This window comes from Scleropages formosus, chromosome 6 (assembly GCF_900964775.1).
Source record: "Scleropages formosus chromosome 6, fSclFor1.1, whole genome shotgun sequence".
Lineage (NCBI taxonomy): Eukaryota > Metazoa > Chordata > Actinopteri > Osteoglossiformes > Osteoglossidae > Scleropages > Scleropages formosus.
This window is the reverse complement of record NC_041811.1, coordinates 22611770-22638425: the sequence shown is the minus strand read 5'-3', so window position 1 is coordinate 22638425 and position 26656 is coordinate 22611770. Positions and strand designations below refer to the sequence as shown.

General features: G+C 42.3%; 1 protein-coding gene across 9 annotated transcripts in view; it reads right to left on the bottom strand.

Moving 5' to 3' along the window:
- dab2ipb (DAB2 interacting protein b) overlaps nucleotides 1–26656 on the bottom strand; it is a 238349-nt gene that overhangs the window by 39125 nt on the left and 172568 nt on the right. For 8 of the 9 annotated variants that reach the window (XM_029252910.1, XM_029252912.1, XM_029252913.1 and 5 more), the window contains 3 exons: nucleotides 6352–6505; nucleotides 2077–2175; nucleotides 737–1291 (listed from right to left, as the gene is read on the bottom strand). In XM_029252910.1, coding sequence (XP_029108743.1) covers nucleotides 737–1291; nucleotides 2077–2175; nucleotides 6352–6505 — 808 coding nt within the window. Of the gene's footprint in view, nucleotides 1–736; nucleotides 1292–2076; nucleotides 2176–6351; nucleotides 6506–20870; nucleotides 21009–26656 lie in introns of those variants that run through there. The other variant, XM_029252919.1, reaches the window with a different exon arrangement.

The following is a 26656-nucleotide window of genomic DNA, read 5'->3' as shown; positions in this document are numbered from 1 at the left end:
CCTTCCTGCAAAAAAAAAAAAAAAACTGCCCTCCGTTGCAGAAAAACCAAACAAGCTGCAGCACGAGTCTCAGCAGACTGCTAATTCTCTGGGTCCAGACCATTCAGCTCCAAGCCTAACGGCCCTGGAGGGAGAAGTCCCACAGGTTTTTCAGCTCAGAAAAGCAGTTCAGTGGTGTATTACTGCCTGCCTGAAGCAAAATCCTCCAGGACTTGGCCTTCCAGGAAGTTAAGCTGACTATCCGTTGCCAAACATCATGTTAGATTTTGCACTTCAGATTCCCTTAAACAAGACTGGTCTAAAAAGCTAAGTTCCTGTGCAGAAGGAACCCTGGTAGGGGATCCACCAGACTTCCTGAATAAAACCAAACATCTAAACCCAAACAGATCCTGTCTGTGCACACAGCAAAGCTAAGGGCAAAAACATCACAAATTTATTAATCTCAGGATTTTGGGTAATTAAAATTAATAAACACTCCACCCCTTTACAGCTGTGGCAAAGACTGGAGCATGCTAATACAGGGCCTTGTGGTAATTACATTTCATTTTAGGATCTTAAATTTTTATTTGTAATGACTTAAGTAACTTACAGTTTAAAAAATAAGGTGGGAAGTCTTTATGGAAACAAACTGACATATGCAAGTTACTTGAAGGTGCAAAACCAGAGACTTTTCCAGAAGCCAATTCAGAAATCTTGGTTGCCAGCATTAGACGGCGAAGCCTACTGCAGCCTTTACCTTGGCCTTTCCCGTGCTCTGTAGGATGTGTACCAGGGCAGAGGCCATCTCCTCTTTGCTCTTGACACTGAGCGCTGGCTCCAGCACAGAACAAAGCAGCATGTAGTTGTTGGTGGTGTACTCGGCAAACTCCTTGTACAGCTCCATTGGCAGGATGCTCATGCTCTGGTACCGGGACTTGAGTCGGATCATGGGTCCGGGAGCCTTGCCCTTGCTAGGGTTGGGTGTGCTGACCGGGTACCACTTCTCCACAAATTGCCGTCCTGTCACTGCCCCGATGGGGATGTTGACCAAGCCCACGTAGTTGTTCTTGTCTTTCTTCTTCTTCTTATCCGTCTCCTTATACAGGTGCACCGTGACACTCCTGATGGCCGGCAGATTGTTGAACTCAAAGTGCTCGCCCCAGAAGACATTGTCTGTTTTGAGCTTGCAGGTAGTCCGTGCGTACAGAGTGTCATCCAGACACAGCTCACAGAAGTACTTCTTTTTGGTTGGGAGGTCTTTGGCCTCAATGATCCACAACTTCAGCATGTTCTCCACACGCCGACTGTTGTCCTGAGGAAGGCAGCGCAAGAAAGAGACGGAGACAGAACGAATAGTTGTTTAGGCTGCCTTTGTTTAAGGGAACTTCAATTCAGTAATTATTAGCAAATGAACCTGAGAATAGCTGGACATCCTATGGTTTAAATATACTTTGAATTTTGTCTCCCAACAAAAGCTCTTTCTTTTATTTAGGAGGACACAGTTATTTCATAATAACAAAAAGCTCACCTAATATTACTTTTATTTTCCTAAATGTCAGGACAGTGAAATGCAATAAAGCCCAAAAATTTAATCTTGTAGCAAAATGGCACTAACATAAATTAAAAAAGGGCCATAGATGGGAAGATTAATGAGAGCAAGTCATATCATAATTCAGCAGACAGAATAAAACACTATTGTAATTAGCCAGCAATTTCTAAAATAAATACTACTGAAGAAGGAAAAAACCTCACGCTGTAGGATGTTATTTTTGAGATCAACAGACGGACCAATGCGATTCAAGATGTTTATACATCTCTGGGTAACTGTCAGTACATATTGTTTTTTGACTAAAGCAGACTTGACGTGTTTAACTGAAAGCTAGCAGAGCGTGCATACTACACCCCATATGGAGAGGAGCTCTTTTGACTGTGTCACTATTTACAGAACACATGATGGCTCAGCTTGTCTGGGATGCTTCCGATCTGTACCATCGGGCTACGATTTACTGTGCCTCATTGCCTGCGGTTCCCGTTCCTGCTATCCCAGGCTGCTTTTCCTTGCTGCAGTATGTTTTCCCAAGATCATTTAGTCCTTACTTTGTTGGGGTGCACAGCTCTCCGCAGATTCTCCATCCACTTGTCTCTTTCAGCTGAAGATCGACAGGAAAAACATTTGCTCCCTGTTGAGGTGGTCACCTGTTGATCGGGAAAGAATCATGCACCAGTCTGATTAGCAACCCAAAAAGACTTGAGCAACTCATAGATGAGCAGACTCAAGATATCTAGGCATGGAAATTTAAATCTCAACCATGGAACATGAATGCAAGCTGGCTGAGAAAAGACCAGATCCACCATCACTCATTTTAGCTGATAAAGATAACACTAGTCACACACTGCCTGGGAAAATGAAGAGGTTCTGGTGCAATCCAGCTGCCTGCAAGGTGTGAACTCTCAAGGGCTGGTTCTCCAGGCACAATTTAACCAATGGACACACAGATTTGGATGCCCTGTTTGAGCTGATGAGAGCAAAGTAACTTGCACAACCAAGCCTTGCCTGGCAACAAAGGGATCAACATATCCAGAAACCAAGAAAGTCAACAGTTGGGGGTGAAGGTCAATTAAAAATTCAACCAATCACAATTATCCAGTAATCAGGTTCACTTAACTGATGGCAGGTAACCGGCGTGATATGGAATTAAGACTAAATTAGGGCATTTTGTTTACTACTCTACTGTGCAGTACATTCATGTAAACATAAGAAAAACACATACAGTACATTTATTCATTTAGCTGATGCTTTTCTCTAAAGCAACTTACAAAGTTAAGCTATTTTACAATTATTTATTTACTCATTTATATAGCTAGGTACTTTTACTGGAGCAATTTAGGGTGAGTACCTTGCTCAAGGGTTCTATAGCCGGAAGTGAGATTTGAACCTGCGACCTTTGGAAAGAACCATACCGCCTCTCAGAGAACAATACAAAAACTGTATTACACCAACATAAGGAGATTTGGATGAGACATGTGATTCTAGAGTTCGATCCATTTGTCACATTCCACTGTATGTACCAGTATGCATTACATGTGTAGCCGCATATATGATTTTCCATTATTCAACAAATTGCTTTAAAAATTATTAAACATAACATGCACTTCTATTAAGCACTTACAAGATTAGGGGAGAAGTGTGTAAGAAAGAAGGGAGTTTTGTGACCCTCAATTGAAGAAAGGTATGTGAAAAAAAGGGAAGGGGGAAAAAAAAACTAAGAAAACAATGCAAAATTAAGAGCAGCTTATCAAACACTGGTGAACAGTCTGTGCTTCATTGGCTCATCACTGCTACATCATCAGGGAAAGTCTGCCTCAAAACCCCCCAAAAAAGTCCCCAATATCGGGAGCAGCTGGTCCATATACCGAACATGGGGACAACTTTTCTAGGGCCATTATACCAAAAAGTGTGTAAACCGTGAGTCTGTATACCACGTTATACCTGTATATAAATACTCTTTTCACTCCCCTCTGGTTCACTGTCTATGTACTGAATGTTTCCTCACCATGTAAACATTCACACCAAACACACCAAGAGTATAAAGAAAATGAACAAAGAAAAAAAAAAAAAGTAAAGTAATTGCTTGTAGATATTGGTACATGTGTGATAATTCTATGCCCCTAAACATTAGTGTTGTTACTGAAACAGACACATAAATATTGCAACTTTTAAGCAGACAAAAAGGGACAGGGTAAATGTTAATCTGCTGCACGTGGGTGCACAGACTGGTTTGCAATAGCATTTAATGGTATCAGTGGTATTAACAATAATGTTATTCCAGTGTCTCTGGTAATTCCAGCATGATCCTGCATTCTGTTGCAAAGCTTAAGCGGCCCGCTCAATCCCCAGCGCTCGACCACAACGCTCAGTCCAGCTGGCAGCGGTCTTTATTCTAATAGTGCTTAAATCCCCGAAAAACGGCCCTTTCGGAGTCCACTTCCTGTAAACGGCCATCGAGGGGAACGCTCCGGGAAATGCTTGGAGCCAAGAAGCTCGTGGACCGCTCCGTGTGGGGAAATGGTGAACCTGGAGACAGTGTGGATGGAGGGCACTTTGGCTAATGTAAATAACTGAAGGATGGGTGAATGCTGGTATGCTGTCCTGCTGTTCAGAACTTCCCCTGCTCTGACGGCGGCAGGTTTCATTCTATAAACAGAACCACATGAAGACCACAGAGATCCGAAAAGCAAAGAAAGTTTACAGAACATTATTTATAAACAATTCTCTCTCCCCTCTACTATCATTCAGTTTCATTTAAATCAGAGGTTCTTAATCTTTACTAGGCCACAGACCCCTTTACGAATCTGTGGAACACTATGGACATTTTTGTAGGAGGGGCCAGTAAAGAGAGGAAATATTGCACTCAATTTATTGCACCAAGAATGTATTACCTTTGAGCAGAATTATGCAATACATAGAAATAATTTTATTTTGAACTGGTGTTATTTCCAAAGTTTCCACTTCGTAGACCTCCGAAGCTCATCCATGGACAAAGGGTAAAAGCCCTGGTATAAATACATACTGATTAACGCAGCAATGAAATTAGTGCGGCTGAACCAAGGAAAGTGCTATACTTTATACTACTAACCTCTGCTGCAAAGAAGAGGCCTTTAGTTCAGATTTTTTAAACTGTACAGCATAGAAATACAGATATGAACAAAATCATCTAAGCTAATGAACATGAGATGTACTGTGTTCATATTCATTTTCACATAATCAAGCGATGGCTGGAAAAATTTAGTTAAAGGGCTTAACGCTTCATAACGCGTCCATAAAGTATGCATTGCACTTTGATAAGCAGTACACAAACATTCATAAATGCCTGCTCAGGTCAACAACTGCCGATCGAGCGGGACCACATTCCAAGACGTGTCCTGCATAAGACCCTGCGTAAGAAACGCGTCGCTGCTTCCCAAGTAGCGCATAAACACGAATAAATGACAAAAAGATTATGGAAGTATTATGAAGGTCTCACATACCACCGAACCCTTTAAAGGAAGCGTTATGCGATGTCTCTCCTGATTGGACCAACGGTGATAACTCCTAATTCAACTTCAGCATGGTATTTGACACTCCCGATCGCACATGCCTCAGCAAGCACTCGCTCCGCACAACGCCGGCGGATGATGAAACGGTATTAAAGATCTCTGGCCGTGGCTTGATGGATGACAAGAGGACGGGAGTGGACAGGTGGGAATAATGAGCGCCCAGGCCGGCGGTTAATGGCTGACTGCGTGAGGCTGCCATACTGGAGGCCTGATGAAGATGAGCTGCCGCAGCGCACCGGGGCGACTCAACTTCTCGTTCTTCTCTTTTTCGGCTTAGTGCACGAAACGCGAAGAAAAGGACAAAGCCGCTATCGCGCAGCGGCGATAATGGCCATTCAGTCACCTGTCCAACGGCTCGATTTATTTCGGTCGGGACTAACAAGTGTAGAATACTAACAGCGTCGGCGCAGATGTGCTCCCGTAAGCGGTTACGCGTTTCGTGGAGAACCGGGAACCAAACAGAATTGATAAAGAGCCTCCAGTAAACATTTACATTCATTCATTCATTTAGCAGATGCCTTTCTCCAAAGCGATGTACATCTCATAGAAAAACAAACAAAAGCACTTGGGTCCTGTTCCTCTTTGGTCTTAAATAATTCCTGTCAAATAGCCTGTCTGGAAAAATACCTTTTTTGGAAATAAGAAAAGGTTTTGCCCCCCCGCCACCACCCAATTCAATTATTCCATTATTTGTAACAGCTCCATTGTCCACATGGGACTGTAACCTAAATGGAGACGTAGACTCACCGGCACTCAGGAGTGAAGAGGAGAGGGGGAAAAAAAAGAAAAAAAAAAAAGTGACGCGAAAGAGGTGTTCGATATAGAAACTGCAAGCACGACGACGCGGCAGCCATTTTACTTCACGGCGCGTCTTGCTTCGCGAACCCGACTTGTGGATAAACAAGGCTTAACATGCATACTTTTGTGTATTTGTCTTACAAATTGCTGATGCTGATAATCTCGACAGTTATGAAATAGGTCCACATGCGATAAATATTTAATACTTTTACAGCAACGGTAAATTGTTTCCTTGAGCAGACAATTCTGCAGTTTGATAATAATTGGAGGCAAGCGGAGCACCGGGTCAATACAAACACCAATAAATCTTCACCACGTATAAATTAGGCAGCCGGCGAACGGAGGGGGGGGGGTAGACGCATGCTGCCATGCGCCAGAGTTCTGCTTTAAGAGAAACACCGCAAGCACCGGGTGTATAATTGCGGGTGGATGATTGATGGATCAGGCTGCGCATGGGACGATGCAGTGGCGGGTCACCTCGAAGCAGTAGTCCTGACCCAAGATGCTGCTGTGCACTGGCTTGATCACCACCTCCTCCTCCATGCTGAGATCCAGGGCTTCCACCGCACTGCTGGGGCTGAGCAACGACTCGTGGGACCGCGATTCCTTCAGCCTCGGCATCAGATGGGACCTAAGGGTGGGAAGAAGATGGGTGCCGTGACCAACCGGAATGCCTGTTTTGATGGGGACTTCACAGCGAAGCAGCTGAACCTCAACTCTTTGAGAGCAAAGTGATGGACCTAACCATTACGCCACCCGCTGACCCATTTACCTACACCTGTGGCAGCTCCACAATAACTTTCCAACCCTGCCCAACTCAAAGTTCAGCAAAACACATGAAAATAAGTATCAATTCCTGAGCAATTTTAGCTTTCAAACAAATGTAAACTCAAAAAAAAAAAAAAAAAAAAAAAAAAAAAAAAGACATTTCCCCTCATGGGAATGTTTTCATAAGGTCTTTTGCACACAAACACACGTGAGAAGACAGAGTCACATTCTTTCTCCAGCAGATTCCCGTCTCCCCATTATCCACGATCAACAGATTAACCGCAGAGTTTCCTTAGAGGACACTTCAAATCTCAGAATGTCTCAGAAGGACCGAAAGCGTTGGATTTCAGTCCCAGAGCCCTCCATGCTGACTTTTCCATTGAACCACTTAAGCATTTGATTTAAAAAAAAAAAAAAAACACTTTCCCCATTCATTGTACATAAAGCTGTGAGGCTTCACTAAGGCAATGCAGGGATGGGGGGGGAAAAAAAAAAAAAAAACCCCACACAGAAACAGTTCAACTACAGTACACAAAACCATATTATTATTAATCACAATTGTTGTCCAAGGTGACTTTCAAAGTTGGACAACTTTACCCATTTATACAGCAGCGTATTCTTACTGTATCAATTCAGGATAAGCACCTCAATCAAGGGTACGACAGCAGGACTGGGATTTGAAATGGCAACCTTCAAAGCCACTATTAATTGGTTTAATATTAATTGATTACTACAATTATTATATGTACACCTGCATAACAGGACAGAGTGCAAAATAAACAATGTAATGTAACTCAAAGACATCTAGAATATACACTTTGAATATTCAACACTTCTAATGTGTGGCCTTTTTATTGAGAAAATGAGTTAATGGTGATGTTAATAGGCATTTCACAGAACCTTGTTTGTGCCAAAAAAAGAACCCAATTTGTATGTAAATCAGGAAACATTATGAAAGGTTTGTGCATAATTTGTTTGAAATTATCTAAAATTGCCCAATGTTTCAATCCATCTGCTTTTATTAAGACCGTGGCCCGGTGGAACGCTCAAGATGAGAACACACACATACCAAGGAGAGAACAAAAAGAGCGCCGCTGACTGAAGAGGCACTTCTCACCTATATTTATCATCGCTCCTGACTTTCAAGTCTCTGTACGCGGTCGGTGAACTCGACTCTGGCACCTACTCCATCCTTAGGTTGACGTCACTGGTCAAGGGTCGAGCTCAGGAGAGAACGTTTACACAGCGGCTGTTCGCTATCTCATCTCGGAGCAGTGTGCTCTGGTGGCCGCGGGGCTCGACCCCGAGAGGTGACTCATACCAGGGGATCCAGGACACACCTGGACTGGCACGAGCACAGGGGTAGAGTTCTGTCACGCTTGGATTACTGGATCATTCACCGACGACATATCATCACAGGTACAAGTCTGTGTTACCGAGCTATACTTCTGGAGCCACACACACACGAACGACAGCTTTCAACTGTAAACATTCAACTTTTCACCCAGCCTTCCCACATTCAACTCTATTGGCTGCTCAACTTAGTCAAGTCAAGCACATTAGTCATCAAGTCAAATTTAGTTTGTAACTGGTCCTGCTGGTAAACCCAGTCACTTTAACCACTAAATCGCAATGACTAAAAGCTTTACACTATAGAAGTCTCATGAGTTATTCCTTTGAAGGTTCAGTAAAATACTGATATACCTACAATAATCAAAAATGCATTCAAGATATTTTAATACATTTATCTTCAAGTTGCATTTAAACTTAAAATTCCTTCAAAATACATTGAATACACAAACTACTATTAAATGCTAGTTGTTGAGAGATTCATTCCAGAAACACCTGTAACGCTCACTACCTTACTAATGACCACCAACATGAGTTCTAATCGTTGTGCAAGTGAGTTCAGTCCGTTTTGCACTTGCGTCCTGTTTGGGTGAATCTTACTGACCATCAGCTAGCTGCAGAAATACAGGCTGGCTTTGATCTAGAAATTTTAGAAAACGTTACAACTAAAACTGAAAATATTTGTATTTTCAAAAATTCATATCATGACTGAAAATAACTGCATATAAATCAAAACAAGAAGTCTGCTCTAGTGCACTGTTGAAATGTGCAAATCATTTAAACTATGAACAGTCTTTATATCTAATTATGATTGCAACTGATCCAGTTACTTTTTATTCTGCTAGTAAAAAGGAAAATAATTAGTTGAATTTAAGCAATTTCTTTCCCACAACAATCCTTTTTAAACGACAAACCAACCATCCACTTAGAACAGAAATACATGTAGCATCATTCCCACGGATTACTTGGATGTTCACAGCAGCCCCTTTCGATGTGCTGCTTCTATGCTATATAGACAGTTCCACCTGGTCATTGCTGGACATGGGTTAGTCTCTCACACACCAGAAAAGATGACTTGCTCTGGGTTTCAGACCTCCTGGCAAACTATAGAACAAGGAGAAAAAGGAGGGTCAGGACCTCCTAGATGCTACCGTTGACAATAAGAAAGGGGAAAGGATGAAGGCTGAGGACTGCATGGTCACCTGTGCTTGAGGCTATAAGCTGCAATGGTCCCATGAAGATGTAGAAGCAAAGCACATCAGTCATCTCCGGGATCAGCTCTAGCACAAAACATCTGGTGAAACATCTATATTCCTCACCAAGGCAAAATAACCAGAAAGATTAAGAATTCTTAATTTACCCACTAAATTAACGACGCTTATTTACTGAAAACGTCTGCAATCTCTGAGCAAAGTGTTCCGTAACCAATTATCCTTGTGGTTTTAGAGTAAAAATACAGCAATAAAACATTCAAAATTCAACATTTTTGGCTGTACTTTGCATTATTCCCAGAAAAGGAATAATTATAATAAAACTAACCTCAGGAATATCCCCACATGAATAAAAGCTTACGCTTATATGCTGTAGTTCCTTTGATCAAAGTACTTGCCCTGTTCCAGTTAAAAATTACCCAGCTGTATAAATGGGCAAATAATTGTAAGTTGCTTAATATATAAAATTAACATTGCCGAGTTGGACAAAGGTGTCAGCCAAAGGAATTAAATGTCCTCACCTAATATGTATTTTAAAAGGTGAGTGTGGACTTCGAATTAAAGTAAATTTGCTAGTGATTTAGAAAATATATGGTAAAAAGCAAAATAACTACAAAAAAGAAAAGAAAACAATGGAGCATACAACAGCAAATAAGGGCAATAAAAAAAAAAAAAATTCATTCACAAACATAAGCTTTCAACCTGCTGAGCTGATAAAGAATCTTATTTTATTGCTCATCCTTGTGAAAGACTTTCCCTGACAGCACACACTCAGTTTTTCTTATTGCCTCAGAAGGATCCTGATGCTCCAGCTGCGTGGAAGTTTAACGGCAAGCCGGAGAACATCGAGCACGAGACCGGTTATGCCAAATTTTTGTACGACCACGCTCAAGTCGCATCTTCATGCATTCGGAAATGGGCTCACGCTTATTTCTGTACTTAAGTGCCATTTATGTCATAGTCATTGGTTTTGCATATCAGGTACAACTTAGGACAAGACAAGAAAAAAAGTACTAGCATTACAACAGTGGTCGTTCAAAAGAACAATGAAGAAATGTCAATGAAGCATTAGCGTAAAGCAGAACCTAACACTCATTATGGGGGAAATCTGAAGTGCATTCAATAATCCTGAATGCAGATACAGTACCCGTTAAATATTTCATTTATGCTCCGGTTCGCAGTGACCCTTCTCGGGACAAGCTGTTGTAGACATTGTGCGCGTGTGAGAAAGAGAGAGAACGAACACACTTGGTGGAAAATAGTTTGTTTTCCCCCCCGGGGCATGAAATTTGACCGGGAACCAAGTTGACATGTCTTCCCAGCGAGGCAGGACACCTTGCTTTCACTATTCCATCCAGGTTGTTCTGACATACTCAAACTTTTGGCTGGGATTGTACCAAGCTACTTACTTTTGTATTTGCTGGTATCAATTAGTCCCTCTTACACTCCCCGGTGTTGTAGCTTAACGGCACCAAAGTAAACCAAACGTGCGTTACCATTCTTCGCGGGATAAGAAAGGACAGAGGAGCTCTACAGAAAGATACATGAACAAAGACGGGCAGCGACATTATTATAGACGTTACAGAGTGGTTTGCCAATTAAGAGAGAAATACCGCGAGTTGAAGAAATCACCTGCATGGCTAGCAGTCCACCTGCCTCGCACACTCGAAAGAATGGCACCGGGAACTTGCAACTCTACAATATTTGATTAAAGCACCATTAATTTAATTGTAAAATTGCCTTTAGGGACCACAGTACATTGTATTATGTTAAGGTATGCGTTTGTTCCTGCACGCTTCGGGTAACGACTATGCTTGTGGAATGCGTGTACGTGAAGTCAAGTGCCACATGTCTATACTACTCACTACTAGAACTTGACAAATCCCACTACGGGACTGTAAATTTGTGACTGGCAGTATTTCCAAGGAGACGTGGTGTCTCAGCTCCCCTGCTGTTGAGCTCGTCTGCCAAAGTTTGCTGGTGAGACCAGCCTCCACATGGATGCTCGGCGTAGAGCCGCCGTCTCAGCCACCCGACTGGCAGAAATGCAAGCTGCGAGGTGGATGCCACGGTCACTGCCTTCAGAAAGCTGCAGCAGTCAAATGGTATTTCTGTGCTCTTTGCATTTACATTTATTCACTTTGCTGACATGTTACTATAAAGTGACATGCAACTCAAAGTGCTGTTCACAACAGATGAAGAGCTTTAAATGCAGACATGTGACTTGTCAAAGCAATTTGTCTATCACCACCGATTCTGCACAGATTTTATGGGCAGATCAGATTCTATCATAGAACAGATGCTATGGACTTCTGGACCCCTTACGAGGAGGATGACTCAATAGCCAGAGGTGGAGGAGCATACTGCTCTTGGTGGGGTGTAGGGAGTGATCAGCTCCTCTACACCATAACACATCACCTGGGGGTATAAAGTGTTTGAATTTTCAGTTTTCAAGCAAAAGAAGTTTGCATATACTAGACCTTCAGGTAGTGTAGTTCTGCGTGTGGACACCTAGCTAGAGGACAGTTAAAACTCCATATGACATTTGGTAGGCCTTCATTATTCCTTGCATATTTGGACACAGTGATATCCAATTATTGTCTCTGCATGTACCCTCTATCTTCCTTCAGTTTTACTTGTGCCAAGAGTGGGAAAGAAAAAAAAGAAGAGAGAAAGAAGCAACAAACTGAACAAGGGGATGAGACAGGGAGAGGAGAGGGAAGAGAATCTGAGAATCAGCAGTCTGTTGCCTTTTGGGCCTTGGCTGTCAGCCACTCTTAACTCATCTTTGCAGCACATCTAATTAAAGTGGACTTATTATCACAATCCGTAACTGCCCATTTCAGCTGAACGGTGCTGATGCCGCCTGTTCCTGGCATCCTGGACTGATGGGTGATGGGGGGGGGGGAGCTGAGATGCAATCTGGTGCCGTTTTGGGAGGACGGCATGCTGCGACGGGAAGGATGGATACATGAAGCAAACAAAAAGAATCCAAAAATAAAATGGCAAGTAGCCTGTTGAGGCACGGGTATGAGGTGGGGGGTGAGGGGAGTCGACATGCCAGGGCAAGGCGTGCATTTGTGAGCCTACGCTGAATGGAATGTGTTATTGAACTTCTGAGCTGACATGGTAGCATGCAGGAGGAAATAAAGCACACTGGATATGGAATGCATGCTGATTTTTCTTACATGGCTAGAAAATGTACCTTGCTGCTATGATTCACACCAGAAATTACCTTCAAATATGTGGTGGACTCAAGCATCTAACTTTCTTTATTCACAAAGAATGACATTTGACTTGCATCACAGCTTTAACAAATTTCTCAACATTTGCTCACCTTTTCTGAACTTTTTAGATAGTACAATTGCTTCGACTGAACACAAACCTTCTGCCATTGTTGTTTCTCCTTGCGTGTGCCATGTTTATTTTGCATTTTCTCAGTACACTGGTTCTGCCGCTATGTATTGTTTATCATATTCTATTGTATGCTGTGCTTCTCCATATTCCACAAAGTTATAAAGAGCTTGCCCCCCATGGACCTCCAGCCATAATCGGTAGTACTTTTAAACATATTTTAAATCGATTTCCCCACGTGTGTCAAGTAAATCTTTGAGACCAGTATCTTAATATCTAGGCTCTACACTGGAAAAAAAGTACAGCCTTTTAGAGGAAAAGTCTGGGAGACAAGAGGGAGCTACACATATTTTGAAAGCTTGATATTAGATACTGATGGATCGATCCATTTAGGTCGTCATGGGATTTCTAAAAGGTCTGGAGATCCCCAAAGCAGAGCTCACCAAAAGAGAAAATCTCAATTGTGCACCTAGGACCAGGGCCCTACTCTCCACAGATCCTGGAGCATTTTCGATGGTCAGATTTCCAGCAGTGTGATGTCTGCAGCCACTCTTTGGCAGGTGCAGAAACAAGAGAACAACACTTTGAGGAAGCCATTCTGATGAACACACTGACACACTGGAGAGAATGAAGATGTAGGATTTTGCCCAAGCTTGTTGTGTTTTCAAAATGGCCTTTGTTGGTTGTAAATCCTGTGCTTCTTTTTTTTACAATCATGAGACCAGTGTTACGGGAGTAAACCCACACATCCAAAAAAAAAAGTCAATTTTAAACTATTTACAAAAAATGGCAATTATAATAAGTGAGTAAACAATGACGATACACAGGGTATGTTATTTTACTTTGCCATGTACAAGGAAGAAGTTTTTTTTCCACTTCATACACATTATGTTCAGTTCTAACTTTTTTTGGGGTGGGGAGAAAAGAAAAAAAAAAAAAAGACTTCAGCATGAGCATAACATTTCCAAAGGCAACCCCCAGGCCAGCTGAGCTGGTGACCCTACCCCTCTCCCACAAGACACCCAGATAACCCTTCAACATCTCACCCTTTCCTCACCTCATGGGTGTCGTGCTTTACCGTCACATACTTAACTGGGGCTGGCCGAACATACTGGCTGGAAGTGCATTTGCTAACATTCCTTATTCCTGTGAAAAAATTAAACAGTTTGATGGAAATAATTAGAATTACTGTTTTGAGTGAACTAAACCCCTGTCCCATGGTGCTTATGTAGTAAACTGATTATACCTGATTTGAGCTGTGTCATGATCTCTAATTAAAAAAAAATAATTCTGACTAGTAGCAAGAGCAGAAATGATCAAATTCCCCCTTGACCATTTTCTCAGAGGAAGACAAACGTAGCATTTCTCCTGTAAAGAGTAATGCAAACAGATTGCAGGAATTATGATGCAGTCCAAAGGACAAGGGTATATTCATTGCACAACACAAATTTCACATCCAAAGTCTAATTTCTTGGGTCAGTGACAAAATGTGCATAAACATTTTAATTCATTAATAAATGCATTTGAGTTTGTCAAAAACACTGCTCAGTCACAATTAAATCGCTTGTATACAGAATTTCAACATCTTAAGACAATGCTCCCCTCAAAAAGAAGAACAACAGTGAAGTATATCATCCAAACGATACCTTACATACCTAGAGACTCTTGAATGTTTGGAACAGAGTGAATTGTACTGAAGAAAAGTCTGACCACTTACATCTTGAAGCGCTCTCAGAACACCAGACAATGCTTTTTGATTTTTCATAAATGATACTCCAGTGCATCTATTAGGAAAATGATTTCACATAAGTTAGGTACTTAATCAACTTAGGCAACTCGTGTAAATATCTCAGACAGAAATCAAAGGGAATTAAAGGTTTTAAAAGGCTTAAAGGAAGCCAGTCCATTTCTCAAGTTGCATCCTGTGGTGCTGCGCAGGGCGTCTAAGATTACGCCCATTTGAGATCCGAGGCTAGCGAGGACCTGACCACCGCTGCTCTCCACAGGAGAGGGAGGGCAGACGGGCAGCCTGGGAATGAAAGCACTTACACAAATTTCTGAGCCACCACACTGCTGGTGTCAGAACACTATCACCAGCCACCCGTTTTGACCTCAGGCAACAGTTTCACTTTTTTTTTTTTTTTTTTTTAAAAATCCAGGCATCCGTATCGCACCCTGTCAAATGCACATGAAACGTTCACCAAATTCTTACATTCTCCTCCAACCTTTGAGAATCAGCCCCCAAATGCAATTTCATATTAAACCATCTATAGATCATGTTTTACTCCATCATTGTTAGTCCACTATGAACTTTCCTGCTGAAGATAGCACCCTGTCCTCTCAGTGACACAGCCCATGCTTTTAATGCGTTTGAGAAATCAATGAACACTTCATTATGTCAATCACTCGATCTATGGCCCGCGGCATGTCCTTTCCGCAGCAAACTTGCCAGAACTGCTGCAAACACTGGGACTGTTAAAAACCCTAAACGCTGAAATTATGCAGACAGTACGGCTCTCAGTCCCCTCCCCCCAGTCTCATGGCAAACACAGAAAAGCACAGGAGCATACAAGCCAGTCAAAACAGTGCTCTAAAGGTAAAAAGTTTCTTCCATATTAGTGTGCAGGAGGTGCACTAGTGGCTACAGCTGCTGCTGCCTTCCACTCGAGGAATCCAGATTTGAATCTCATCTCCTGATCAAGGTACTTACCCTGAACTCCTCTAGTGAAACATAAACAGCTGTATAAATAGGCAAATCACTACAAGCACCTGGACACTAAGACATGCATAAGAAAAAGAAGCTAAATACTAAAATGTACATTTCTTCATGTATTCAGCTATAATGCAAGAAGCTCAGACTGGGAGAAACATGCATCCTGTATAAGGGATAACTGGTGACTTCAGCAGACCATGTGCCAGTGTTTGTGCCTCCAGCAAGCCATGGTTTTGCTAGAAGATGAGCAGAGCTGCCGACTGTCGGCATCGCCACGTCTGGCATGGCGCCTCCTGCATGCTGTTTTTCCAGGGCTTTCAAAAGGACTTGATTGGCTAAACCATGCCAGTGTGTATTCAACATAATAAGTCTCCAAGGAACTCAATGGCTCTCAGCAATCCCCCCTACCCAAGAGTAAAGTTGGCTTAATTTGTGGGGTTCTGTGTTCCAGAGCCCTCATCTATTTCTGCACACCAGGAGAAAAACTGCATCTCGCTTCACAGAACCTTCTCTGATCTCTGCAATGGCAACTGGAACACCTGCATCCAAGAACTCAGAGGACACAGTTTTTAAATGTAGACCATTTCACTTATGGGTGCTTTGTAAATGAGGAAGATATGCACCAGTTACTGCCAACCCCCACAGCAAGCACTTTCACACCCAAGGGAGAGGCAAGAAACATCAGGCATTGAGATAGAGTGAAGTGGCACCTGGCTTTACCACCCTTCAGAATGAGAAGTTACATCTACTCCCTTGGAGTCAATGAATTAACCTTGAAACTGGACAAAACATCAGCACAGCCACGGCTCCGCTGTTGGTATGAACTGTTGCAACCTGGCAAGAAAGAGTGAGAAGGAAAAGTCTACTCTACTGTGGAAGATTACAAGACCTACTTTAATAAAAAGAAAGTGCAGAAACTGGATATAAAGGGGAAAAAAGATGCTCTGAGCAGCAACAGAAACACAATAATGGTATTACTGATTCCTGCCTTTTTAACATGAAGAATGAGGAAGCAGCTGGAGCCAGACTACCCTGGTAACATTTACAACGGGACTGCCAGACATAAGTAGCTATGGAGCCAAATTGTTCTGGAATATAAATGATGTCATCCTTGAGAGGGACCATTGAGTCTCAGCGCCAGCGAATTTAGCGGCCCAATGGGAAACATTAAGCCTGAATAAAATCTGCACAGCATCTTGGGAACTCCACCAGACATAACAAGAGGCTGATGCTACAAGAATGAAGACTTTCCTTCAGGATACTGCAGAAGGCATTAAAATGCTGAAAATATTTTAAACTTCTATAGGATCCATATTTTAATAGATACACACCACATTCCAGAGCCTTTTTAGAAAGTGGAAGGCAGTTGTACTCAACGGTTAACAGTGTGGAAAAATGTTAAATAAATACCACTGGCATATCATGCCACAATAGATGAAAACAAAATTATTATCTGATAGGAATGTGAAAATAGTATCCAATTTAGAATTTTTGCACAGTGATACCCTGTCAGACAATCTGCCTGGAAGGAACAGTCAAAATACTTGACAAGTACCAGGTACAAGCTGTTTTCCCCCAGGTTTTCAACCTAGTTGCATAAAGCAACGCACCACAGAATATATAAATGTACTTTGTTATTCATATTTTCTTTAAATATATATTTGAATATTACTGCTGAATATTTGACAGGTATAACAGGACAAAATTATGCTAAGATTTTATTGGGATTACTTATAATTGCTTTCAGCAGTTTAAATATTAACTTGATTTTAGGAAAACGAGTTTGGACACTGGAAAAGTTCCCACAAAATTTAAAAAAAAAAAAAAAAAACCAGACTGACGGATCTCTTAACATGAGGTACCTACAGTAAGCGGAAAATCATTGGTTAAATAGCTTCATAAAACATAATATATTATTTTCACTGCCAGAGTCTTTATGGTGTGCGAACGTGCCCTTTTGGCCTTTTTGGGGGTAAAAGATAGCAGTTGCAATTTTCACCCTTACTGAAGCTGTTAGCATTACACGATATTGTGCCAGGTGAAGTTTTCCAGGGCACAAGTATGACAAACACACTGGAAAATGACCCTGTGGGGCATGATTATAAAATAACAGGCCCAGCGGACAAAAGAACGAGCTGTTGGGGAATTACTATTTCTTTGGGGCGTGGTGGTGCAGAGAGTTTGGTCAGGTCCTGCTCTCTGGCAGGTCTAGGGTTCAAGCCCTGCTTGGGGTGCCTTGCGATGGTCTGATGTCCCATTCTGGGTGTGTTCCCTCCCCCTCCAGCTCTGCACCTTGTGTTGCTGGGTTTGGCTCCGGTTCGCCACAAGCCGTTTCTGTGTGTGTGTGTGTGTGTGTGTGTGTGTGTGTGTGTGATTTCTTTGGGATCAGTGTGCTTACAGAGAGATGTTAAGGGAAATACTCCAGAAAGCTGGTTGCTAGCAAGGTACCACCCTTCTGCGCAAGTGAGGGTTGAGTCACAAAAGATGTGTTAGTACAGGCAATGTCTCAATTAAAACAGGGGGCGGGAAGGAGAGCAGAAGAATGCATTGCCTCAAGAAATGATGGCCTCACCTCTGCATCGTTAGTAAAACTTTCACCTGTCCACTCCAGTGGACACATTTTTAATATGTGCCTTCCAAAAAAAAAAGGAAAGAAAAAAAAGAAAAAAAAAATTACAATGCTGAGTCCAAGTGCATCTTACAGAGGACATTCTATGGTTTTAAAATCAAACTTTCCTATATCCTAGAAATATTTTCAAAAACTTTTTTTGCTGGTCTAAGAAGGATATGTACTAGCTTTTGAGGTACATCGACAAATCAAAAAGCATTTGGAATAACGTTTACAAAAAGTGAAAACATTACTGCAGATACTCTTCCCCCCCACTTAGTCTCAAAATACACAATTTCATTTTGTTACAAGACCTTAGCATCTTAATATTCCTCCTGAAGCAAGATCTATTAATGAGGGGCCTAAAGCAAGATACTGACCTCTGACCTCCAGCTTACAGACCTTTTTACTTAATGAGGCCACGGATCACAATGGTGGGAGAAAAGGTTAGACAGACATTTTATTCCATTTGCAGCATTTATGCAGTGTGCTAGAAAGTACTTCTTGAAAATGATGATTCCACTGCAATTTTTTCACCAATATTCAGCATTTTTATGAACTGGCAGCATCTGTTGTGTTAGTTTTTATGCCAGTTTTATCAAACGAATTGAAAACCACTACATGAAACTGCTTTCAAGGAACAGACTGAATACCATTCTTGACTTAGACAAAATTAAAAACATTTCCCTTTCCACTCCATATTTTTCAGCAAATGAGCCGCCTATTACAGTGAACCATTCAAGTTCTTTAGTAAGACCATAACTGGTAAAAAATGTGCTTAATATTTTTTAAAAATACACTGGAAAAAGAATGTCAGGTAGAAGGACAAACATCTAACATTATTCATCTGGCCATCTCACTAGCTAAAGAAGAAGATACTATGCTTCAAAACAGCACAGCTCTCACCTGACAAGCAGGTTATGAATCTTAAAGTTAGGTTTAAGTTTTGAAATTAACAAAAAAAAAAAAAAAAAAAAAAAAAAAAAATCACACCCAAGCCATGAAGGGGCAATCAGCTCAGGTACACCAACTGGAAACTGTACCGGAGTCCAGGACAGACATTCAGGTTCCAGAAGCAGCACTCAGTCAGAGCCAGAGCCCCCCAGTGTGTAAAGAAGCAGAGTAATTTGGCAGGGGTGGGCACCGTGTCTTCGGGATGTTCACGCAGGCACAACGGTCAAGTGTGGTACAAACCTGGAATCAAGTACACGGCAGTAAAATAGCGACAGGGGGCAGCCATCCTTACCCTCTTTCATAGTTTTCTGAATGACATTTGTGCTCTCAAGCAACACATATTCACTTTGAAGGGCTGCCATGTTCAATCCCCCGAGGAAACAGATTAAGAAGTGAATGTAGAGTCGAGATTACCGCAACAGAGAAGAAGGGGGCTGAGGAGGTGTGCGCCTAAATGCAACCGTGTCTCAAACTAAAACACCTGACATTTTCTTAGCAATCTTCTCCAATACAAACAATGAATGTACTGTACGCAAATATGAACACCCCTGCCTACGTCTTCGGCACATATTCAGCTGAAAGCACTGATTTGAGCAAAATCATGTTATAATCCACAAACACCGGAAGACTCCAAACGCTATTCGCCAAATAAACTTATTTTCAAGACAAGCCAGCTACAAGACACAAAGATTAAGAATGTCATACGAGAAACACAGAATACTGTCAGGACTAGACATTTACTAGATTTACCAACGATTCTCGCAAAAATTACTTTCCTCAGGTTAGAGAAGCAGAGCGAAGAACAGCACTAGACTAGTCATTATAGCCACATTACGGTTGCACGAGTTGGCAGGTAGAAAATGTTTAACGCACAAAAAAATGACGAATAAACGTTAAGAGACGCACAGCGGCACAAAGGCGAAGTCGGAAACATGAGGGGAAGGCGGGACAATCGTCAAATGGCTCGTATTTTAACTCGCTACAGTGTGGCGAGAGCGGGGCTGCTGGGAGTCCCGCCTGAGGCGCGTTCCCGTCTTACCTGCTGCTGCCGTCCGAGCACAGCTGCGCGCACTGGCCGCAGCACAGGCTGCACTGTAGCGCCGACATGGCTGAGTGTGTCGCCCGGCGGCCCCGGTACCCCGAACCAATATTCCGGTGTTAATAAATCCTACACCCGGGTAAGTGAGCGCCGAGCCCGGCGTGCATCATAGCGCTGACACGGCCGTTTGCACCTGATTACTGCCGGAGATTATCTTTCTTTCCCCACCGTGTGGGTGAGCACGCCGGTGCGGTGCGTATATATATAGCGTGTGTGTCCGGATCGTCTCTAGTATAACAGAGCTCGACGTAAAAAAAGGAAAAAAAAAAAAGTAGTCTGCACTTTTCTACCAAATCAAATGAGGCAAAGGTTTCTGCGGAGCCGCAAGATTTAAACGAGCGAGTCCAACTAAGAAGTGGACTCGACGATAGTCCTAATATAAATTAGATATAATAAAGGATGAATAAAATTACAGCGCTGAAAGCTTTAATCCAGCGAACAAGACCGCATTTCGGAAAGCGCGTCATTCTCTATTATTTATCGAGGTCTCGACGTCGGAAATGTTCAAACCGGCCAAGTAAAGAGCCAGTTCCATCTTATTTCCTGCCTCGCATTGTTTAAAGCGGCACAAGTAGGCTGAAGCGCAAAGTGATCCACGTTACATTTGTTTCTCCTCCCCCCCCCCAAGCCTTAGCAGACGCTTTTTCGCACGAACCGCTCTGGCTTCATTTGTATGACTTTGTTTCCATAATGTGGACGACAGCCGAGGGGAGCAGCTCGGCGGGGCAGGTCGGACCGTGCGAGTCGATTATTGTTACACAGCGACCAGATTCGATACTGAGAGTCCACTCGGTCATGTCGCTCACGATCCCAGACACGGTCGCTCGCTGCGGGATCTCGCCGCACACACACCGCAGCCTGGGGATCATGCGGGACAAACACAACGAACCGCTTCGGAGCGCCGGCCGGCCGGCCGGGCGGAGGAGAAGAGACACTTACTGCTGACTAAAGCGGTGCAGCATGGTGGTTCCGCTCGTGTCGGCGCGCTCCGGCGCCCAGCTTCGCGGCCATGATCTCTCCCTGTCGGGGCGGAGAAGAGAAGAGCAGAGCAGAGCAGAGCCCTGACTGTTTCCTGCCGTCCACACGGTCGCTCTCACTGGGAATCTCTGTGCGTGCCGAGCCTGGCCCTGCGTGTGGAAGCTCCACCGACACACACACACACACACACACCCCTGGGGGGCTTGTGCGCTGCGCTTTAAACACACCCTCCGCCCGAGCGCGGCGCGGCGCTCCGCATTTAAACACACATACCCGATTATTACTGTGGAAACCTGAAGTGCCCTCGCTCTTTCAAGAATCCCAGCTAATTTTTTGTTGAACGACTTCTCTGTAATGAAAAATATGAGGGCGAAAAGAAGTAAGAACGCGCGTACGGGTTATTTTGAATCGTCATGTTGCATTTCTTTTGTCCCGTGAATTATAAAAGTGCACCGGGGTAATTCCACACTACGCGCTGGACTAGTCGTCTACAGTATATATGATGCTCGATACAGTGTCACGTTGTATCGCCACATAAATACGCTTTACTCAGTATTGTACACTATCCAAGGAGCTTCAAGATTGTGGGGTGTCCGTCCGCCCGTCCGTCCATTCACCCACCGCCCTTACGGTTTCGTCTCACTAGTTATGATTATTATTATTTACATTTATCCATTTAGCAGACGCTTTTGTCCAAAGCGACGTACATCTCAGCAAAAGTACAATTTATGCATTACAGAGGGAGACATGATTGCTGCAGACGTGAGTCTCAAGCAAACCTTGTTTGTTCCCTACCACTTCTGGCAGTTCTGCGCTGAGATTCATCGTTTAAGTAGGTGCATAAAACACAGAATAGACAAATCCTGATACCGATACCCTCCCACCATTTTTTTTTTTTTTTTTTAAATATCCTAAGATACACAAATAAGCAAGTAATTGATTATCTTATTGACTATCGTATACACTCAGATTATCATCAATTGCTACTGCACTTTTTTTCTGGCAACACATTTTTAAAGAGCCCGAAAAGCACTTCAAGCAAGGAAATTAAACTTATTTCCCGCCAGGACTTCTCTAAATTGAGATAACCTACATCCATGTGACATTCACTATATCATCTACCTCTGTTATTATTTTAGTCTCATTTTTAGACATTTTGGCACATTTCATCTTATTGATTAAATCTTTATTGTTTATTTTAACAGCATAGTCATTAATTTGCACAAATCATACATGGTATCGATCAGAGTTACAAAAAGCCATATATTCCCTGGGTTATGTAGGATAGTCTTCATGTGGCGATGATGCAAATGTTACCCTGCTCAATATGTGAAACTGAACACATTTTCATATCACTTTGTTTTAGATGATAATCCCACTACCATGTTTAGGTGCATTATTCTAAGTAATAAAATAGCTTGTTGAATTTAGTATATACTAATGCAGATCTTGGGGAAAAACATTACCATTATATGCATGGATACAGAAAAATGCAGATATTCATTCTATTAATTCACACCTTGTCCTACTTGCATAAAATATTTAGGAAATTGAAAATTATATTTTGGCATATTTAGTAGCATTTGGATCCTGCCATTTCACAGACAGCAAACATAATGCCGGTATCATTCAATTTACAGTACTTGTGCTTCCTGAGCAGTTTTCATTCCTTTATTGTTTTAATTCTATAGGAATCCTTCCAGCATTAAATTCCGTAGGCATATTGCTTTGTCATTTGATTTAGTCCTGTCTTGAGAAGGCAAAAATATAGAGAAAATATTGTGTGTTAGGCACACTGAAATAGCTGTACTGCTTGTCGACAATATTTTTTATGTATTTATTTTTTTGTAAAATGTTTGTGGTGCTGAATCTCTAAGCAGGCCCAGCAGGTAGTTTCAAAAGAAGAACCGTGGACATCCAGGGAGAGGATGCTTGGCAGATTTCACCCACCGTGGAATGAAATTCACACTTTCCTTGCAGAGAAGCGGTGAAAAGAAAGACAATGATTTGTGTTGGCACTCTGAGCTGATTCAAGCATTTCAGAAGTCAATGGTTCTGTGGCAAACATGCTTAAAAGCTCCAGCCACTGTGTATCGCCCACATCGTTTGAGCACAAATGAAAACTGTGTCCTTAGGAAAATATTCATGAAATGACAAGTCTGGCACAGTGGCATCCTGCTGCAGTACGTGACGCTTTGTGTTGCTAACCGCATAAGTTATCACCATGTAAGACTGAAGCTGATTTAAGAAAAAACATCTTATTCATTCTGAAAACCTAGAAACAGTGCTAAGTTGAAATGAATGCCTGCTATGGTTTAGCATTATTTTAGACCATTTGCCAAGTTTCCACACTTTGCTAAAATACCTGTTTTTAAGAACAGCAGCAGCAATCGAGATAACATACTTTTGTTCAACGCATATGATTCTTTATTCATAACTAGATGTCAGTAGAAGTACAGTTTGGTCATGGAACAACCGCCATCCTCTGTGCAGAAAACTACCAAAGGACAAATGCATATATCTCTTCTCCACCCAGTGTAATTTTGCAGAGACATCAATTGTTAAAGCTCCTTTTCACAGCCAGTGTTGTTGGGACATACATGAACTGCCTGGGAACAGGTTAATTATGAGGGAAATGTTAGTATTATTATTTGAATCAGGACTGTTGTTCACCTTCGGAGATGGGGAGCACCTAGTTGTTGCCTAAACTGATTTTGTTACATCGAGGGTAGAAGGGGATAGGCTAGGGCCAACTCCGTCGTCGCCTTCGCCCTGCAGCCTCAAGTCTGTCAGGTGTCTGTGTGTAACTACTTGCTGGAAGTGGCAGTCGTGTGCTTTCAGCAATAGGGGCTTAGGTCTCTTTGAAAACAAAATCAGATCCACAGTGTGAAAAAAGGCTAGAGTCGGCCGGGATGCGAGTTAAATGCCTTCTGCCTTCTGGCGTATACAAGGCTGTTGTGTGCAGCCGAGAATAGACACCGAATTTCAGACGAATAAATTAATGTGGAATATTTTCAAAAAGATATAAATGAAAAGAAAGAAACATACGCTTGAGGCCCTGTCATCCTGTGATGCAGACTGGTGTGAGACCATAAAGAGAAAGCCGAACCAGCTGTCACATTATGTAAGCAAAACTCATACCAGATACTGTATTATTTATTTAAAGAGTTTGTTTAAAGTAATGCTGTTATGAAACACCTATTACATAAAATGGTTTGTGATTGCCTGCATATCACGGTTATTAGGATTCACATTTTACAAAAATCATTTTGTCAAGTCGGTGAAACAATTACAGCCATCTATGGTGCAAGAACAAGCTTTGAAGACCAATTACCTAAATCACCAAGTATGTCTGTATTTTGTACAAATGGCTGGAGTCAGGGGACAGATCTCCTTAATGGCACACACATCCTAGTTGCTTAATGACTCACTGATGACACCACCACAGAGGCTTTTTTTAAGATTGAGGACATCTCTCTACTTGGTACGGAACCCGAGTTTATAAAAAGCTCGGGTTGGCATTCAAAATGGAAAATGATAAAAATACAGAAGTCAACTTGGGAAATAATATATACGGAAAATCTGCCTTGCCATCAACAGAAGAGTAGTGTGTTGCGCAACCTAACTGTCGCAGAGACTCCGAACTTAGATAATTGAACCCTTTTTCAGCTACCTGGGTCTTCCTGTCAAGGCTGTTCTGATACACACATGCTGCACGTGTAATTGCAGTTTCAGTGACAACTAATCATTCAGTTGCTGCAAATCAAAACAAAAATTATCGCTACATGGAGCGGAGGGTGAAACATTTAACTTGATGTAGGCTGTAATTCAGACCCGGCCACTTGTGCGATGATAGCTGGAAGATTTACCTGGATAAGCCCTGAGCTCTGTGGTCTTTTTTTGGCATGTGATGCAGAATGTCTTATTAATCACAGGTCTGGTCAGTTATCCTGTGCGGTCCAACAGACCTTGACTCTGTGCTTTTCAAAGAGCACAGTTGTCGAAAGCAATTTTCATGCCAAAAACTGACGAAGACAGAATAAAGGGATTAAGACAAAAAAATCGAGTGTTTCTAAATAAAACACATCTAAACTTTAACCTGCTGTACAGGAAATGGGGCAGCCTAGTATTGATGTTGTTCTCTCCCTTTGCCTTAAGTTATATGTGACACAAACCCACCCTGGGGGCTTAACCAAAAAAACTCTTCCAAAGCTGTTTCAAGATTGTCACCCATTTTATTTCATTTGCCAAGAAACTGTTTTAAAAGTATATAGCGGGTTCTGCAAATGACAGAAACCAATATGACCTAAATAACAGTGTGTTGCACACATTAGTACAGTGACATCCTATTTATCTGGCGAAGCATGTAGTCTAGACGATAATTGTGTCTTTCAGCACATTTATGAAACTAAACAAATTTCTTAATTGTCAACACTGCAGCGCTCTCCTCGTTTTTTTGTGCCTTCCCATTAATCCACTGTGCCGTTTCTTTGGTTCAGTTAGGTGTCCTCATCTCCCCCGTATGGACCCATGCCTGCCTGGGCCGCCTACATTGCTTTCCCACACTCCCTCAGACCACTGGAAGCCTGCCTCAGGACCCATACGTTCCAACGGGGACAAGGGGTCATGGGGTCAGGGCGCAACAACAGAGTTGGCACATGTGGGGGGAAAAAAAGACATCTGGCTAGCATAAGACCCCAAAAAAGAAAGGGAGAGAAATATGACATCTCACGTCTGAAGAAAATCTAAGCTGCTTGTTCACATGCTGAGAGATGTTCTGTAGAACATGACTTTAAATTTGAAAAATGTATGTATTTTGGAAAAAAATGGGAAGGTCTTGGGCCACCAAGGAACGTCCAAAAACAAAATAAGAGAAGTAAAGGCTATAAGAGAGTTCACAAATTGTTACACGCTAGTTCACGGGGGGTTTATGGTCTCATCGCGAACCACAGAAAAGCTGCTGCATATATACACCTGAATTCCATTCCGTAGACTGAGAATCAGTGTGGGTACTGACTGTACATGTTGTAAAGCAAATTCATCTGCCCAGGATCATGCATAACTTGCAATGCTTATAAACTGTTTAGCATGCAGGGTCTTTACACGTTTAACATGGTCAAAGAAATATTCATAGATAAATAAATAATCAGGAACTGCAATTACATTTATTTATTTAGGGGGCGCTTTTCTCCAAAGCAACTTCCAGTGAACTCTATGTAGCGTTATCAGCCCACACACCTTGTTCACCAAGGTCACTTACACTGCTAGATACACTACGTACAATGGGTCACTCATCCTTACATCAGTGGAACACACACTCTTTGTGTCACTCACACACTATGGGGGAACCTGAAAAGCTTATCTTTGGACTGTGGGAGGAGACCAGAGCACCCAGAGGAAACCTACACAAACATGGGGAAACATGCAAACTTCACACAGACAGTGCAGGGATCAAACCCATGCCCTCTCACACCACCCAGGCGCTATGAGACAGCAGCACTACTCACCGTGCCACCGTGCTGCCCGTTAATTGAACCCATACGTATGACACTAAAATATGATATGGCTTCCTCAAACATCACTGATCTCTTTGGGTTTGGTTCTCTGCTTTGCTCAGATAAATATTATCTCCACATCTGAGCTGTGCTGCACTGAGATGTTAATATTCCGTCACACTTTGAAACAGGAATCTCATCTCTTGCGGCTGAATTTGTCGGCAGGTTCACAGATGGCACGGCTGCGGATTC